Raw genomic sequence first — 16,863 nt, 5'->3', positions numbered from 1 at the left:
ATTTTTCAGAATTAAAAACATGTTTTTACTTCCGTGTCACTTCCCTTAAGGTGTTCTTTTCCTGTGGCAGTCTGAGGGAAGTGCTCATGGGAATTCCTCCTGAGTTTTGTAACTGATGGCTCTACCCTGTTGACACAGGATCTTTAATCTCTGCAGCTTTACAGACAGTTCTGGGTAGGTGGGGTTAGCAAATGACATGGGAAATTGGAACCTGACATGTTTGAGATAAAACTGTGATAAGTTGCTGAACTGTAGTGCCTCTTCTCTTCCTGTCAAATGCGTGCAATGTCTACCTACCTCATGGGACAGCATGGGAAAATCTCCCCCACATGTGTACAAAACAGACTCATTCTCTTGTATTACAGTCCATTCAAGAAGGTTTTTTTGTTGTACTGCACATGCCTGCAGTCTCTGTGCATAGTAAGACTCTAATTAGCTCCTAAGAAGGGACATCTGTATTGCTGATTCCAGAAATGAGCTGTCTTTTTCCCACGTTTTAGTTATTGATGAACTGTGTAACTTAATCAGGAGTATTCTGTTGCTGGCAGGTAGCTAACGGAAAGAGAGATCCAAATATTCATGCAGGAACCATCTTCTGTCTCTTTTGGTTTGCCAGGCTTCCTGCTGTAGGTTGAGAGTAATTGTTGCTGAAGTAATCTTATCAAAGTAGTCTGAATTGCAGAATAGAGAAATGTATTTGTTCTAGATGAGTCCTTTATCAATGTAACCATTCTTTAAGCCCTTGGTCTCTGACCCCTCTGTTCATTTCTGTGCACTGTAGTGTCATCACACCTGCTCTTGCCTTGCAATTTGGATTGCTTAATAGGAGAGTGTGTAGGTTTTAATGTGTTTGCACAAAGTTTAGTGATTGTTAAAAGTCTGATTTTTATCACACTGTTTTATGACTTAACACTGGAATAAGATCCTTTTCCCCTTGGCAAAGTTTTAGTGGTGTGTATGTCGGCTTATTTCACAGCTTTATCTATTTTGTCTAAACCTTTATCTGTTTTATATAAACCAGTCACTTCTATCTGAATGTACTGAGTAGCTCAATGTTTTCCCACTGTGACGCTGCAGTGCCTTCCCCCCTTCAGTAATCCTTTGTGTAAGGACTATAACAGTTTACATTTTCCAGGTTCTGCTGTTTGTCTTTCACCACCAGCAAACCAAATCTTTCCACGTCCTCTCTCCATCCTTGTTTTCTTCCCTAGGGAAACAAAATCACTTAAATAGTTGTCCTTATCTTGAGGGTGAATAGGGCTGAGCAGGGAGTGAGGGGAAGGACCTAGGCAAGGGTTGTTTCAATTGTTCCTTGACAAGTGAGCCACTGCTTACTGGGATTGTTCCTTCATTTTAGTCAGTCAGTAAAGTGGTTTAAGCAATGAATTTAGCTGAGAGATGTTGATTTGTGTCACTTGCTGATGAGCTGCTTTGTTCCCCTGCTATTGTTGACCATGTGTAGGATGTGCTGAAGCACAGTGCCCACCCTGTGCCCCAGTGCTCCCTAATCCATGGAAAAATCCAAAAATAGTTCCCAAGCCCTTGTTTCTCCCTCTCAATGCTGTTTTCCCAGCATAGTCTTGAAGACCAGCCCTGGCAGTTCCTGAAGATTTGGGCAGGGTGTTTGTACAGTGATCTCTCATGGTGGGACATGCTCAAGGTGTGTCTCCACATGCTTTGAGGAGCTAACAGTGATTGTGGAGTATCCCAGGGCTGTGTGTGCAGCCTGCATTTGAAACACTGCTGCTTTTTTTAACCCTCTACCAAACTGCCCACAGACTGCCATTCTTAAATGTTGTACTGAGTGGTGATTCTTGCTCTTTCCAAGGTGCAGAGATTTGGGAACGGGGAAGAAACAACCCTGTAGGCAGAAAGATTATCTCTTTTTTCAGTAGAACATGTGCCAGAGCAGCGTGAGGGATCACTGCAGCTCTCAGCTTCAGCACAGGGTAACCAGGAGCAGAAGCAAACCTTACAATGTACTCACTTGTTGGGCTAATGCATTTCTTTGGGCAACCAACCAAGAATGTGGCTGTTTTCAGCAGCCTTCAGGGATCTCCACAAGTCTCCCCAGTTGCTGAGACAGCAAAGGCACAGAGGAGGCCAGGCTGCAGAGCAGGAGAGGGAAACCAGCACCTGGGAGCACTGAGGGAAGCTCCTGAGCTGGGAGGCACAGGGCAAGGTGTGCTGGGGGGATGCCTGCAGGACTCAGGGTGCAGATTTCACAGGGCAGAAGGAGGAACTCAAAACTCCAGTGTGAACAACTGTTTTTTATTGTCCACCTTCTAAAACAAAGGACAGCAACATGCAGAGTGAGCAGGACAGATAAGCCCAGTTCTTTCTACATTTTAATCTATTTTTTTCCCAGTTTCCATGTTTCTGAAATCCTTCTAGCAGGCTCCAGTGGTTTCTCCACCATGGATTTTCTGGGCTGTCTCCCTGCTTACAGTCATGTCCTACAAAGACTTACAGGGTTGTTCTTAAAGAAAATTACCAAGATGTCCCCCTAAAATCTTAGGGAGGTGTCATCATTCTCAAGATTTCCAAGTAAATTTCATGTAGATTTAGGGTAACAGTAAGTTTTAAAAATAAAAGTACTTCCAAGAAGCTGCTTGTTCCATTCCTACCTGCTCCTGATATCTGTTTTCCCATGCTGCTTAACTGAGGACAGATTTGGGGAAGCAAAGGACCACAAAGAACCCCCTTACACATCTCTCTCCCTCAGATTTAAGCAGAGCACTGAGGTGCTGGGGCTGTCACGGTGCTACCAGGAGGTGATGGCTGATTTAGAGAGTGTGAACCCACATCCCAGTGCTCACCAAGGGCTGCTTCTAAAGCTTGACAATCACTCCTGAGATACTTCTGGAGAAGGATAATCCTCTAAACTGGCCAGGGAGAAGACAGCCACACACAGAGCCTTGCCTTTGAGTGCCAGGTGCTCCCTGCAGCACTGGAGGGAGGTGAGGAAGGTGGAGGAGACAGGCTCTGTGCTGGGGTTTTATCCTGTCCACATGGCATCAGCTCGAGGAGCAGCCCCCATGAAGATCTTGCTCCTTTCCAAAAGGGCCTGAAACACCCTTCCCTCCAGTGTGCCACCCTGCAGCTGGGAAAAGCAGCAGCTGAAACTATTCTGTGAGAAGTCTCTTTTTCTCCCTCCCCTTCAATGAAGACTCCAGCAGCTGAGCTCCAAGAATCAGTTTGGGCAGGACATAGAAGTTTAGCAGGACTTTAGGAGATCTCTGGCTTCTGGCTGAAATAAGAATCCCCCCTCAAAGTGTGGTGACAGAGACAAACCAGCTTCCAAGTGTGGTGCAGGGGTTGAGTACTTCTGAGCACACCCCTGATGTCCAATAACACATCCTCTAGAGCTAAGAGCACTCACACAACGATCCCATCAATATTTCATAAGCTGTGACAGACCTGCAGACCAAGAGTGTCACCATTCTTTGACCCCGGGTCAGCACCAGCCGCCTCCGCTCCCTCTGGCCAGTGTCAGGCACCTAGGTGAAATACTTGGAGGTCCCTCTGGAAATCCTCTCCTCAGCAGCACTGGTGGCAAAGGACACCTCCTCATCCTCCTCATCCAGCTGGAGGCTGCCCGAGGAGAGCCGCACGCGGGCCATGGGCGAGCGCAGCACGCGGCCGTACCGGGAGCAGTGCTCGGCGCCCAGCAGCTCCGGGTCCGAGTCGCTGGACTCGGTGCTGCTGCCCAGGTAGCGCTCAGGGCAGCGCCGCAGCCCCGGAGCCAGCCCTTGCTGGGCTGGGATGTGCCAAAAAACGCCCCCTTTGCGACTGCTGAGAGCAGGGCACGGCCCCAGGGGCCTGAACTCCGAGCCATAGGGGAAGCGGATGGTTTTCATGTCCGACTGGCTCCAGGAGCGCTTGGGGGGCTGCTCCTGAAGGCCGTAAGCGAAGGAGCGAGCCAGCGATCTGCTCTCCCCCGCCGTGCTCGTGCCCACGGCCGTGCCTGCAGCCTCACCGTGGAGCTGCCCAGCCTGGGTCCCACTCGGGCTCTGCAGGGGGGGTTTTGCTGCCACAGGGCCGCTTGCACCAGCTGGTCCTGCTGTGTCCTCACCAGGGGCCAGTGCAGGGCATGGGGGCTGGAGGGCCCTGTCCAGGTAGAAGAGCACAGGGGGCGCCGGGGCCACCAGGGGCAGGGGACAGGGCACATCCGTGTACACGAGCTGCCGGGCGCTCACCTCCCGCATGTTGCCCACAGAGGTGCTCTTGCTGTTCCCAGCAAACTGGTGGTGGGGCCGGAAGGATGTCAAGGGATTCCTGGCTCCAAAGAGGTCGATGGGCTCCCATGCCCGCTCCATCTCCAGCTCGGCGTAGAGCAGGGGGAAGGCAGAGGAGCTCTTGGAGTGGGGCAGGAAGGTGGGGGACGCTTCGGGCTTGGAACGCTCCAGCTCAGCAGCAAAGGTCACCTCCATGGTGGAGCTGCGGCGCCGGCTGTCCAGGGTGGGCTCGGAGCCGTGCACCCCGTTGGCGTGGTAGGAGCCCCGGCTGCCGTAGGCCAGGCGCAGCTCCTCCACCTGGGCAGGGCACAGAGAGGGTGGAAGGGAGCACCCAGAGCTGAGGGCCTGGCCCCAGATGGGGCAGCAATGCCAAGGCCCTGGCACAGAACTGTTGCTGATGCCATGGGGACTCACCTGCTTTGATACATCTGTCAGGAGGTCCGGGGAGGAGCGGCACTGCCTCTCATCATAGCGGGATGTGTAGTGCTTCCTGCAGGACAAGAACAAGGGTTGGTGTATGGCCAGGAAGGTCCTTCCCCTCTCCCCAGTCCCCTCAAACACCTCTCCCCCTCCATGCCCCCGGTACCTCTCGAAGGGCAGGCTCTTCATCTTAGCCTTCCTGCCATGCTCCAGCAGCTGCCTCTGAGTCCTGCCACTGCAGCATGGAGGGAGAAACGTGAGCAGCACCATCAGCCCCAGCCCTTGTGCCCCTTGTGAGGGGATGCAGCAGGACCGAGGCAGGGGTGTCTCCAGGAGAAGTATCTGTTATCACCCCCTCGGATTCAGACAGGGCTGACATAAAAGGGAGGCTCGGAGCCATCCCCAGGCCCTTCCCAGCCCCAGCAGTTTGGGTTTCCCCATGGAATTTACCTGTAGCGGAAGCTGGAACCTTTGCTGCACAGAAGGGCTTTGGGCTTTGACTTGGGCTCCTCAGAGAGCCTGAAGAAGGCGTGGTACTCCACACACGTCTTCCAGAAGGCCTTGCAGGTGTCCCGGCTGGCCATGGTGAACTCCAGCGTGTCCTTGCACAGCACCTGTGTGCCACAGATGGGGTCAGGAGCACGGTACAAGCTCTGCCATGTGCCCTCCTGATCCCCCAGGGGTCATACGGGCTGCCAGTGGCTCCAGGCAGTGCACTGTCACCTCGCTGGGGACACAGGAGTAGCCCTCAAGAAGGACCACCATCATGAGCAATAGGAATGGATTTTACTATAAACTGGGGACTTTTTGTGGCTGACCTTCCATCCACAGCTGTCTGCTCCTGAGCCCAGCAGCTGCCTGTGGCATGGTACTTACAGAGATGTTTGCATGGAGCTTGATGAGAAAATGCTTCCTCTTGAAACTCAGTTTGCGAATTTTGGACCAGTTGAAGGTGTTGATCTTTGTATTGCCCTGCAAGGACAAACACACAATTACAGCTGGATGGGGCAACCTGTAAGGACAGAAATGCAGTGGGCCAAGGCTTGAGCTCACAGGACACTGCATCAGACTCCAACGCAGCTCTTGGAGCTGCTGAGGTCTGGGGAAAGGGTGCTGGGGTTTGGTGTTTGACTCTGCATCAGGTGGTTCTACAAGTAGAAACTGAGGTTCAGGGCTTAACTCTGCCTGCTGAAACCCAGGACTCCCAGACAAGTGTCAGAGAGGTTAAGGCAGGGAGACCTATCTGTGCCAGCTCAAATATCATGTGAGTTAAGGCAGAATCAGTGCCCCAAATAAATAATATTCTCCCCTCGTTTGCTGGGAAGTGTAGCAGTGCTCAGCTCACCCCCACACCTTTAAACCTGGTTTAAGCAGGCTGCAAGCTCACATAAATTACTCTGTTATCATTTTGCACAAGGTTAGATGGAGCCACATGGCAGAACCAGGAAAAATCACATTACCCCACTCTGTGGCACCAGGACCCTCTCAGCTTTCTGCAAGAGCCCAGATTTTAATGGGCTCACAGATGCTCTAATCATGCGTGAGGGATGTTTATGGCTCTGAATAAATTGCCAGGTCTGGCAGCACTAATTACCAACAGCAGACCCACAGCCAGGTTTTATGTTTGGGTTTGTTGGTTTGTTTTTTTTTTTTTTTTTTTTGCTGTGACAAGGTGTTCCCAGGTTGAAATCAGCCGGTGTGGGAGCGGAGAGGAAGTCTGTATTTACTGCCCAGCTCGGCCGTGATTACAGCCTCGTGTAATTGCACAGACGTGGGGGGCTATTTTCACTGGAAGATTACCCAGTGAGCACATGTGACAGAGCCGTGGAAGCTGTGCTGCTCACACGGCCACCAGCTCGTGGGACAAGGGCCAGCAGGGCTGGGGCATGTTCAGGGGCACACAGGGCGGATGGGGCTGAGTCCTACAGCATCCCCTTCACCCCCATGGCCTGTGAAGAGAGAGTTTGGGCTGCTCAAAGGGGAGAAGGGTCACCTGCAGCTGGAGAGGCCACCCCTGAGCCCTGGGCTCACCCTCAGCACCAGCACCCCCATGTGTGTCACAGCCAGGTTGATCCGCGTGCCCTCAGCACCAGCACCCCCATGTGTGTCACAGCCAGGTTGATCTGTGTGCCCTCACCCTCAGCACCAGCACCCCCATGTGTGTCACAGCCAGGTTGATCTGTGTCCCCTCACCCTCAGCACCAGCACCCCCATGTGTGTCACAGCCAGGTTGATCTGTGTCCCCTCGCCGTCGCTGGCGGGGTGGGGGCGGATCCCGTACATCTCCAGCTTCCTGGCCACGTCCAGCAGCTGAGCGTCCGACTCGGCCGGCGTCTTCCCTCTGGAGACACAGCACACAGGAAGGACAGGAGTGAGAAGGGAGATGCTGAAATGGGCTGAAAAAAGCCATTTTGTGGGTGCACAGGCTGGCATCACCCCCACGCCACTGCCAGCCCTGCCTGCTGATGGGAGCATCGTGCCAGCAGAGGTCCACAGGGGGGTTGTGGAGCAGCCTCACCTGTGTCTCCGGTGGTAGTGCATGATCTTGTTGTCCAGGTACTCCTGGTTGGGCAGGTACCTGTGCGTGGCCAGGTGCTGCTGGTCTGTCTCCTCGTGGAAGTCACCCAGCTCGGCTTTGGGGACAGGGAGAGCGTGGATTAGGCTGTGAGGGTCGGTGCAGAGGGAGCCCTGGCTGCATGGCCAAAGCCTGTCCCCTGCCCTGGCCCTGCAGTGCTCTCTTGCCCTTACACTGCAGCAGGTGGGAGACGAGCAGCGCCGCGCTCTTGTCACTGCAGGGCAGCCGCCCCTGTGCCAGGTCCTTCTTGATCTGCAGGGTGAAGAGGTACCTGTGGAGGGGGACAGGAGCATCCCTGGGGGGAACTGGCTGCTGGGCTGAGCCGTGAGGGCTGTGCCTGTTCCCAGATCTCATGGGATGCACATCCACAGGGTCACAGGGTGAGGATGCAGCCCCTGCAGCTGGGCGCCAGTAGGACCAGCACATCCCTGTCAGTGAAATGCTCATTAGTAGATTTCAAAATTAACATTCCTTTCTGTTTTGGAGGGCATTTGCCTCTCTTGGGGCTGACGTTCTGCATAAGCACTTGATTTTATTCTTAGTCCCTGTTTGCAATGCTTTCTCTAAAATTGTAGAAGCTAACAATGTCATTTTTAAAAATAAAACTAAAGTTGTTCTCTCAGAACACTGCTTGAGGCAGGAGCTAGACTGAGCAGTCAGACTCTGTGCCCAACTGTTAAAGTGTTTGGCAGTAAACAAATTGCAGCCTCATAAGACAGTTGATCCTTCAAGTGGATTGTGTTTAAAAACAGAGGATCAAGAAAATATATTCTTTGGTTTTGTTCTGTAAAGTGTAATACTTAGGGTACTTAGGATAACCATTGCACACACACAGGTTGGGGTGGATGAAGATAAAGCATTAACACACTGCAAAAACACAGAACTGTGTGGTGAGAAAGTAATAAATAAAGCACTGTACCTGGTCAGTTCTTCTCTCAGGTGGCCGGGGTCCACTGGGAAAAATTTCACCATAAATTTGAAAAGAACCTCCTTAGGATCTTAAAACACAACATCTTCATAAGTTTTCTTTTACATGTCTATTGAGAACATTTACAACTCTCTTCACACATGCTGCCTCCTTACAGGGTAAATTATCTGGACCCTTACAAATCAGGGACTACAGCCTGCCCCCCCAAAACCAGCCTGCCCAGGGCCCAGTGTCACCAATGAATACAAATAGAGATTTGGATATCTAAAGAATACTAAAGAGAAAAATGTCCCAGCAATTCTTTAAATTGCAAAAATCCCTATTGGAGGGGGTTTCCATGAAATGGTGCCAGGGAGCCTGGCCAGAGCCTTGGTGTAGTTGCCATCACTGGGGCTGTGTGTTAAACTCAGCCCTCCAAGCACTCAGGATGCAACTGCTCCATAGGAGGCTGCCTGGGCAAAGGGATTTTTTGTGGGATGAGTGAGACCAAGCAGCCAAGCCCAAGGCAAAATGTGTGAAGGGAGGGAGGCAATTATGTAAGCACTGACTGTCACAGAACACCCTGGGATGGCTCAGAGGGACAGGCCAGAAGGTAAAGAAAATAGGTGCCTGCAACAATTCCATTTGTGGTGCACCCAGAAAGGGAAGGCTCCTTATCAGGCTTTCCCCTTTCAGGGAAATTCATGCAAACCCTGCTCTGCAGCCTCCCCATGGCAAAGGCTGGGGTCATGGCCCCAGGCTCTCAGTCACCTCCCAGCCATCCTGCACTTGGGGAGAATACTGTGGGGATGGAAAGAAAGCAGCACTGAGTTAACCCTGCTCATGGCCATGGCACAGGAGGCTGGGCCTGGACTCAGGTCAGGCTCTGCAGCATCTCCGTGGGGCTGGGGAGGAGCTGCAGGGCAGAGGGGGGACCCGGCCTCAGGCAGGTGCCTGGGCCACTCTGAGCTGCAGAGGGAAAAGCAGGACAAGCAGGAGCAGTGCCTGTCACGCTGCCAGCACGGCCACACAGGCACTCAGCCACCCTGCTCCTCTGCCAAGCTGTCAGATTATTAACAGCTCCAGCCCAAAATGGTGCAGATACCAGATTGCAAAGGCAGTGGTATTTCTGTGGGATTCTGTAGGGACTGAGGTGTCCTTGCAAACAATCCTGCCCAGGCTCACCCTCCAAAATGAGCCTGGTTAAGTGCTGGAAGTCAGACATCCTGTCCCCCAGAAACAACACTGCATGAATGTGTCTGTGCTAGACTCTCACTGGTAATGATTTATAAGAATTCCATTAAGAATTCCATTCTTGAAATACTTACTTTTCACTTGCTTTGTTATGGGTTTTAGTGGTTCCAACCAGACCTGAAATAAGGCAAAGAAGGGTAAATAAAAGACACAAGAGATGGGGAATAAAAGCAGCAGCAGCAGCAGCAGCATGGTAGAATGCAGCATGAGGATGCTGGCCAGCCTGGCTGCTGTGACAAGTGTCCTGCTGGGCAGTGCCACACAGATGGCCATGGATAGACCATGAGCTGCACATATCACTGGGGCTTGTGGCTCCCCTCCTAACTCCCATTCTCAGGGCTTTCCTGCCATCATGGCAAAACTTTCTATTTAATTTTCCCTTTGGAATTTCAGGGAGGTGCTGACAATCCCCAGCCATGCGGGCACTGGCAGCTCCAGGGGCCTGCACTGCCAGCTGCACTCACCTGGTTCCCAGCCTGGCTGTGAAACTCCAGCCCAAAATATTCCTTCTCCACGAGGTTCAGGTGGCTGCAGGTGAGGTTGAAGAGCCCTTTCCCACAGGATTTTTGCTAGCAAACAAACACAGCACAGAAGCAGCAGGTTAGGCAATGCTGACAGCAGCAGTTATGGGATTTCAGAGATTTGGGGAAAAGTTTCAGCTCCCTTCCTGCAGCCCTTTCCTGACCATGCAGCAGCAGAATTTTACTCAATAAATGCTCTTGGCTTCAGCATTTACAACAGGACAACTGCATGCTGTGCTCCCTGCTTTTGGAAATCAGATTCCTTCCCATCACTTCTCTCCTCTATTAAGGAACATAAACCAGAAAGGAGAGCAAGAGAAAACAAGCCATGTTTTGACTCACTGTTCACAGTTATCCCTGTGTGGGCAGTTCTGTCCCTGGCAAACCAGCGGGTGATCCCAGGACGGGCACCTGAGCCAGGGACAGCCATGGCCAACGTGCTTCATTCGGAGCCAACGGGAGCAGCCCCCAAACCTGAGCAGTGAGTCTGGGTGTCCCAACAGCTGGGGCTCAGCTGCTATTATGGTCCATGGTAATTAACAGCAACAGGGCCAGAGATCCTGTGCCGTGGGCTCTGAGTCATCCCAGGGCTTTAGCAATAGGAATTAAGTGGTGCTACATGCTGATAAGGGAGGCCAGGCTGTAGTTATTCCCAGTAAACAGAAACACTTGGAGGGTGTTTTCTTGACTTGTTGCCATGCTGTATGACCTGGCTGGAGAACAAACCAGGAGGCCCCTGACTCTGGAAATTGCTCCAGAAAGCACCAAAAATTAAAATGGCAGTGACCCACCCCAGCAAAACCCTGACGGGCCTTCATCAGCTTGTGAAAAGCAGACCAAAAAGAAGTAATGGTTATTGCAAAAGCAGGCTGGAGCAGAGAGGCCAGGTTAGACAGCTGCTAAATTATCACATGTTGGGTGATGGAGGGGAAGACAGGCTGCAGCTCCCCGTGGCAGTGGCTGTCCCCAGCAGGGATGGGAGGGACCTGGCTGCTGGTGGTGATGCACAGTAATAACCACCTTTCAGGGCTTCTCCTGGGATGAAATTGCTGGCTCTGTGCTGAAAGGCTGCAGAAAAGTGATAGCATAATAACAGCATTCACTCTGCAGCACTCCCAGCTCTCCCCAAAATTACTGGATCACAAGGGTAATTAAAAAAATTATAAATGTTTTTTTTCCAAGCTAGAATTTTCTAGCATGAAAGGCCTTAGCCTTTGTCAGGCAGCCAGAAAAGACAAGTATTTCTTACTGGGTTATTACCTACCATATGTCTGCTGGGAGCAACCCACTGTGCTCCAAGGCCAGCAGTGCCCAGGGCAGGCACCACAGGACGGGAGCAGCCCCAAACCCAGGAAAACCTGCTGGGAGACACAGCCCTGCTGCTGCAGGGGCTGCCTCAGAAGCAGAGCCTTCCTCTTGCAGAGTGCTGCTTGCAGGTGTCCTGTCCTGCATTTTGGGGTGCTGAGGCCTCAAGCACTGTTGTGTTCAGCAGCATCAGCCCTGCCCTACACCGAGCGAGGGGAGTGGGGTCTGTGCTGTGGGGGCACAGTGCAAGGCACAAGAATGACATGAGGGGCTGTTTGTGCCATGTCCCAGCCCACAGGTGCCTCTGGGAATGGGGCAGGGCCAGGTGAGCACCCACAGGCAGAAACCCCAGAGCAGGAGGTGAGGAGGGGAGGCTGCACTTGCCCTTCACTCCCCAGTGAAAGCACCTGGGACTGTGAGCAGAATCAGAGAGCCAGAGGCACTTCCAGGGGCAGACAGCAGCACGTGCAGCACACGGGGGACACACACAGGCCCATGTCCCCAGAGGGACTCTGGCAGCACCTGCAGCCCAAAGGAAAAGCCCATTTCTGCAGCATTCCCACAGGACAGGCTGCTGCAGCCAGGTCTATGGGTTTGGGGTGAGCAAATCCCTCGTGGGATTTGGTGTGATTTTTTCCCACCACCCTGGGAGATGCCTGCCCTATCAGCACAGTGTCCTGCACCTAAAGCCACCAGCCTCCCTGTGCCCTCTCTCCTCTGCCACGGGCCCACAGCAAGGAATTCCCAGCTTTACAGGGAACACAAGACCACAGGAGACTCTGTCCTTCACCCAACCTCAGCAGAGAGTTTTTCTGGGCTTGTTTGGTTTGCCCACAGCAAACCAAACAAGTGATCAGCAGGGAGGGCACAGTGGGGACATTCAGAGATGTGCCAAACCCTCTCTGCCCTCCCCTAGGGGCTCAGATCTGTTATCCCAGGAACCACTCCCACTGCTCAGCTGAAGGAAATCCTGGGAACTCAGTGGTCCCAGCTGATGCAGATGGAGGCAGAAGCCTCCCAGGGCCAGCATCCAGCACCAGCAGAGGAGCTTGTTCTCATGCAAGCAGCCTGGAGAGGAGACCCTGCTGCACATGCCAGCAGCTGTGACACCCACGTGAGGCAGGTAGAGATGTTTGCACTGTGTGAGGGGCAGGGGCAGTCAGCCCTCTGTGCTCTCCCTCTTTTGTCCTTTCCCTCCCATTATACTGAAGTACTCCTCATTCAAGAGAGCTTTCCAAAGTCAGGAGAGGCTTAGGAAGAGTTGCTTAAAATATCTGCTCAAAACTTAGCCCAAAGCACTCCTTTTATACTGGAGAAGTCACTAATTCAGCTACTCATTTATTGTAGCCACACAGAGCAGCAAATGCATGAAATGCCTAAAAGGGGTTTCCAATACCATTCCATGCTAAAAAAGGAAATGACCAGGAGTTCCTCTAATGGAAGCTATTTGCTGCAATAACATGTCGTGCAGAGCTATAGTGCTACGTTTTGGGCAAATAAGAAAACAGAGATGGAAAAAAATGCAGCAACATTGTAGCAGAAGCATCTTTTGAATTGTCTCACTATGACCTGATCTAATCAATGGGGGGAGGAGGGGAGGGCATTTTAAAATGACCAGTCTCATTTTTAAGCTGACTCCTGGACTAGGATAGATTAATTAAACTAAATCAAACAACTTTCATACTGTGTCAAGGCATGGAATTTCTTTATTATCCTCTTTTGTGCAAAATACTGTCACAAAGAAATGGAGCTGTGCATCTGAGACAGCAGTTCTCAGGCTGTGCTATAAACCACGGAAGAGAACAGCAAAAGAAAAGCAACAGAACTTGAAAAAAAACTCGCTTTATATTAAACACTCTGCTCCCAGGAGATGCAGGTAAGTACCAGAACAAATCTACTTGAATTAGCTAATTCAATTAGCTACTGTGATTATTAAACACTAACCAGCAATAAATGTGCAATCACACTTGTAAAAAGATACTTCTAACACACAGACAAGACATACCTACTTTCAGTTATCTATACACATATGCATAAATCTAACACCATAGATACTAATACTTAATATTTTAAACCTAGTTCAGAGCTAGCATTTGTTAAATGGGAATTATTTATCACAATGTGTTGTGGACACTGCCATGCAGAAAATAAGACAGAGTGAGGCTTTTTCCTCAGCTATTCACAAAACTACACAGTTTTCTTTTTCAGCTGAATGCCCAGGAGAAGATGTGTGCAGATGTTTCTCAACAGGGATAACTTGGATAAATATGCTATTTTTATTCTGTTCCCAGACTTTTCTTCCTTGCTGAATGTTTACACTGGCAGCCAGACAAATGAGAGAACTCGACACTTGTCAAGACCATCACTTAATATTAACTGATTTACTAACCACCACATCAGGTAAGGAAAAGCCATTCCTCCTTCTTCATAAATAATGCCAATAACAGGGGAGCACAGGAGGATGTTGATACCAAAAAAACACTTACCAATTAGTTCTAGAAAACTTCATTTTGAATTTGAGATTGGTTTTCTTGTTTGTTTGCTGGGTTTTTTTAAAGCTGAAAACAAGAAGCTATCAGAGACCATGCAATCCTTCAGAGCAGCAATGATTTAACAATTAACACCAAAAAATCAGTAAGAATATGATACTCACTTACATCAACTACAAAGATCTTCTGGGAATCATCCAGGAACTGGACTTTGAGGTGCAGCATCCTCGGGCAGGCAGCTGGGTGTGCAGCAGGCACGGCAGTGCTAGCAGTGTGAGCTGGGAGCTGGGAAGGGAGCCCTGACTCCTCTTGCACACATAATTCCCTCTCAGCTGGATGGAGAAGGCTGCACTCACAGATGTGGAGCAGAGGCTGGAGCAAATGAGCTGACTGACTAAAAACTAATTTAAAAAAAAAAACCCGACAAACCAATACCTCCCTTGGTTTAAATGTCACCTCTGCAATAAAAGATGTTTTCTGCCTGTGAATTATGGGTGTATTAATAGGGGGGAGATTGGCAGTAATGGGGCTGAGATAAATGCTCAGCTCTTACAGCTGGTGGTGAGCAATGCCAGGGCAAAGCAAGCCCACACTTGGTGCCACGGGTCAGGGGAGAAGAGCTGAGCATCTCCCCTGCCCAAGTCCCCCAGCAGTGAGTGTCACCCTCGCCCTGCTCTGGTCAAGGGGCACTGGCAGAGCAGCTGGCTGGCAGCTGTGATGGCTCCATGGGCTGGGCAGATCACGTCCTGTGCACTGAGTGATGTGTGGATGGGCCAGAGGCTGGAAAATGTTTCCAACTGGACTCAAAACCAGTTGTGAGTCCTTCCTGGAGAGGCAGAGGAGAACCTGCTCCTAATTCCCAGCTCACATCCTGGTTGAATAGCTTAGTGAAGTCTCACAAGCCTTTGAGACAACCTGGTTCCAGTTCAAATCTGAACAGCCCATGTCCCCACTCATCAGCTCCTCCTGGAGTGCCAGAGCCACCCCCACCCTCAGAGCCCAGCTCAGCCCAGGCTGCTCCCCAGTGCTGGGTGCCTGGGGATGCCTGTGCTGCTCCTCTGCCCCAGGTGTGCAGGGCCATGAGGAGCTCTCTGACCCCTCTGGCTCCTCTCACCCATCAGAGACCACCCCACTGAGCTTTTGGGTAAAAGCACCTTTGGGCAGGAACCCCCCCTTTCAGGAATAAATGCACTGAGCAGTGCCAAAGGCAGGCACTGGACTGGCACAGGGGATCATTATTGCTGCTGGAAAAAGTCACACAATTCTGTGGGACCCAGAGTGATAGAAACATGGCTCAGCAAACAAAAAAACACATTTAGTGCTGCAGAGATTTTGCTTGGTGCTCCCTTACTGAAACTTCCACTGTAAGTCACTCCAGACCATTTGCCATGGCCTCTCTTACACTTCCCAAATATTCCTGATGATATCAAGACAGAGGCCATCAGGGCAACATAATACCTTGTCATCTCTGGTGCAGAGACAAAGACTATAGAGCTTTCTATCCACATTAAAATGAGTAAGTCTTCTGCTAACCAAGAGAAAAAGGAGCCTGAAAATCAAAGCCAACCTGCTTTTCCCCACAGAGCTGCTCCACAAATCAGCTGAGTCCATTGGCTCCAGGAGGGCATGGCTGTGTCCCCTGGGCCAGCCCCACGTGAAGAACCAAACCCAGCTCTGCTCGTGGCCCTGGGCTCTGAGCTCTTTGTGTCACAGGAGAAGGGCAGCCTCACATACAAACCATCCAGGGGGGCTGAGTGCACTCTCCCTCTGAGGCTTAAAATGTTTGTGCTGTCAGATATTGACAGCACAAGGAGAGGAGCAGCTCTCCTGTGAGTGGCTCTCACATCACAGGCACAGCTCCACACTGGGAGCACAGTGGGGACACTGGGCTGGCAGGAGGGATGTATGGGGTGCAATAGAGGAGCCCCAAAGCCCAGAAGAAGCCAAGTCTCCCTGCTACAGGCTCTCCTGGCATGCCAGGGCACTGACCCTGGACTCCAGAGATGCTGTTGGAAGCTGAGCACCAGCCAGTTGGGCTGTGGGCAGAAGAAAAGAGTTTATTTCACTACCTTGCTATGAAGGAATAAGGCTGTGTTGGGTCAGACAGGACCTCTGGCCACCCTCTAAAGCTATCCATGGGCACAGTGTGGAGCCAGCAGCAGCAAACAGGATCAAACTACATTGACAAGAGCTTTTTGGGATAGGACACTAAAGGACAGCAAGAAGAGATGTGGGACAAGCAAGGATTGCTTGGGGCATGGAGATTGCTGCTGTCTGAGCAGATGAGAAACCTGTTTTACCCCCACCTATCTCCTTCTGGAGGTGACTTGGGGGCCAGCTGGAGCAGCACACAAAGGGAGCACCAGGAGTAATTCTGGCTCCTGGCCTGAGCCAATGCCACAGTTCAGCCTGGTATGTATGTCCTCCTTTTCTGCAGGGGCAGGGGAAAATGTGAAATTGGTGCAGGAAAGCACAGAACCCGTGAAGGGCAAGCACAGCCAGAGTGGCAGGTGGGGAGGGGACCCCAAGAAACAGCACCAGAGCACAGAGGAGCCTGAGCAGCAGCATGGTGGAGTGAGTTCTGCTTCAGGGCTCCTTGCTCAGCCTGCTCAGCCCTTGATTTGAAATACTCTGGACCCTGCTCACACCATCCTCCAGTGCACCTCTTCTCCCAGGAAGGATTTTCTTCCACCGAGTGCATCTGACCCCATATTAGGCTGGATGCATTGGCCCAGGGTCTTCTTCAGCCTCTCAAATACCCTGCAGCTTGCTGGGATGGACTGAGCAGAGCAAGAAACAAGAAGTTTCCTTCCTCCCAAACCCTGCTGCCACTTTTCCCAAGGAGAAATGTTTGGGTGTTTCTCCTTTGTTCCCTGTCGGTGCTGGAGCGAGGGCAGAGCCAGGGCAGAGAGCTGAGCACTGAGCTACACCTGCAGAGCCTCCTGGAAGGGTGAGCATGGGCACTGGGCACTGAGCCAGCCAGGGCAGAGCTGCTGTCCTGGTTTGGGGCTGGGGATGGGCAAGGAAATGCCCCAAACCTCCCCACTGCCTCCTGAGAGAGGAGCAGGCTGTGAGAGAACCAGCTCTGGCAGAGAAGGGACATAACATGGTAACCCTGCATCACTGTGCATTGCTGTCCCTTAGACTTTGTCAT

The 16,863-nt window shown here is 51.5% G+C and overlaps 1 protein-coding gene across 2 annotated transcripts; it reads right to left on the bottom strand.

Annotated features, from left to right (window-relative positions):
• Window positions 1-2,264: 2,264 nt before the first annotated feature.
• Window positions 2,265-14,007, bottom strand: FRMD7 (FERM domain containing 7). Of its 2 annotated transcripts, none has more exons than XM_071442321.1 (12): window positions 13,878-14,007; window positions 9,859-9,963; window positions 9,469-9,511; window positions 8,153-8,231; window positions 7,407-7,504; window positions 7,177-7,291; window positions 6,852-6,999; window positions 5,535-5,630; window positions 5,109-5,272; window positions 4,825-4,893; window positions 4,653-4,728; window positions 2,265-4,535 (listed from the first exon to the last, which is right to left on the bottom strand). In XM_071442321.1, the coding sequence occupies exons 1-12, from the start codon at window positions 13,932-13,934 to the stop codon at window positions 3,501-3,503; spliced, it is 2,085 nt and encodes a 694-aa protein (XP_071298422.1). In that variant the 5' UTR covers window positions 13,935-14,007; the 3' UTR covers window positions 2,265-3,500. The 2 variants fall into 2 exon arrangements, with proteins under 2 accessions (XP_071298422.1, XP_071298423.1); XM_071442322.1 differs by having other exon boundaries at window positions 8,153-8,186.
• Window positions 14,008-16,863: the final 2,856 nt, after the last annotated feature.

Source organism: Agelaius tricolor, unplaced genomic scaffold (assembly GCF_023055355.1).
Source record: "Agelaius tricolor isolate 1412-34295 unplaced genomic scaffold, bAgeTri1.0.p SCAF_17, whole genome shotgun sequence".
Taxonomy (NCBI): Eukaryota; Metazoa; Chordata; class Aves; order Passeriformes; family Icteridae; genus Agelaius; species Agelaius tricolor.
The sequence above is the reverse complement of the archived record's forward strand: the minus strand, read 5'-3'. Positions and strand labels throughout refer to the sequence as shown.

What these genes read in the sequence shown, in the direction of transcription:
- FRMD7 (XM_071442321.1), bottom strand. Translation starts at nt 13,934, where the DNA reads ATGCTGCACCTCAAAGTCCAGTTCCTGGATGATTCCCAGAAGATCTTT. An exon ending in AGCTCCATGCAAACATCTCT is followed by an intron (nt 5,273 to 5,534) that starts GTAAGTACCATG and finishes TGTGGCACACAG; the next exon opens with GTGCTGTGCAAGGACACGCT. An exon ending in GGTTCCAGCTTCCGCTACAG is followed by an intron (nt 4,894 to 5,108) that starts GTAAATTCCATG and finishes TCCATGCTGCAG; the next exon opens with TGGCAGGACTCAGAGGCAGC.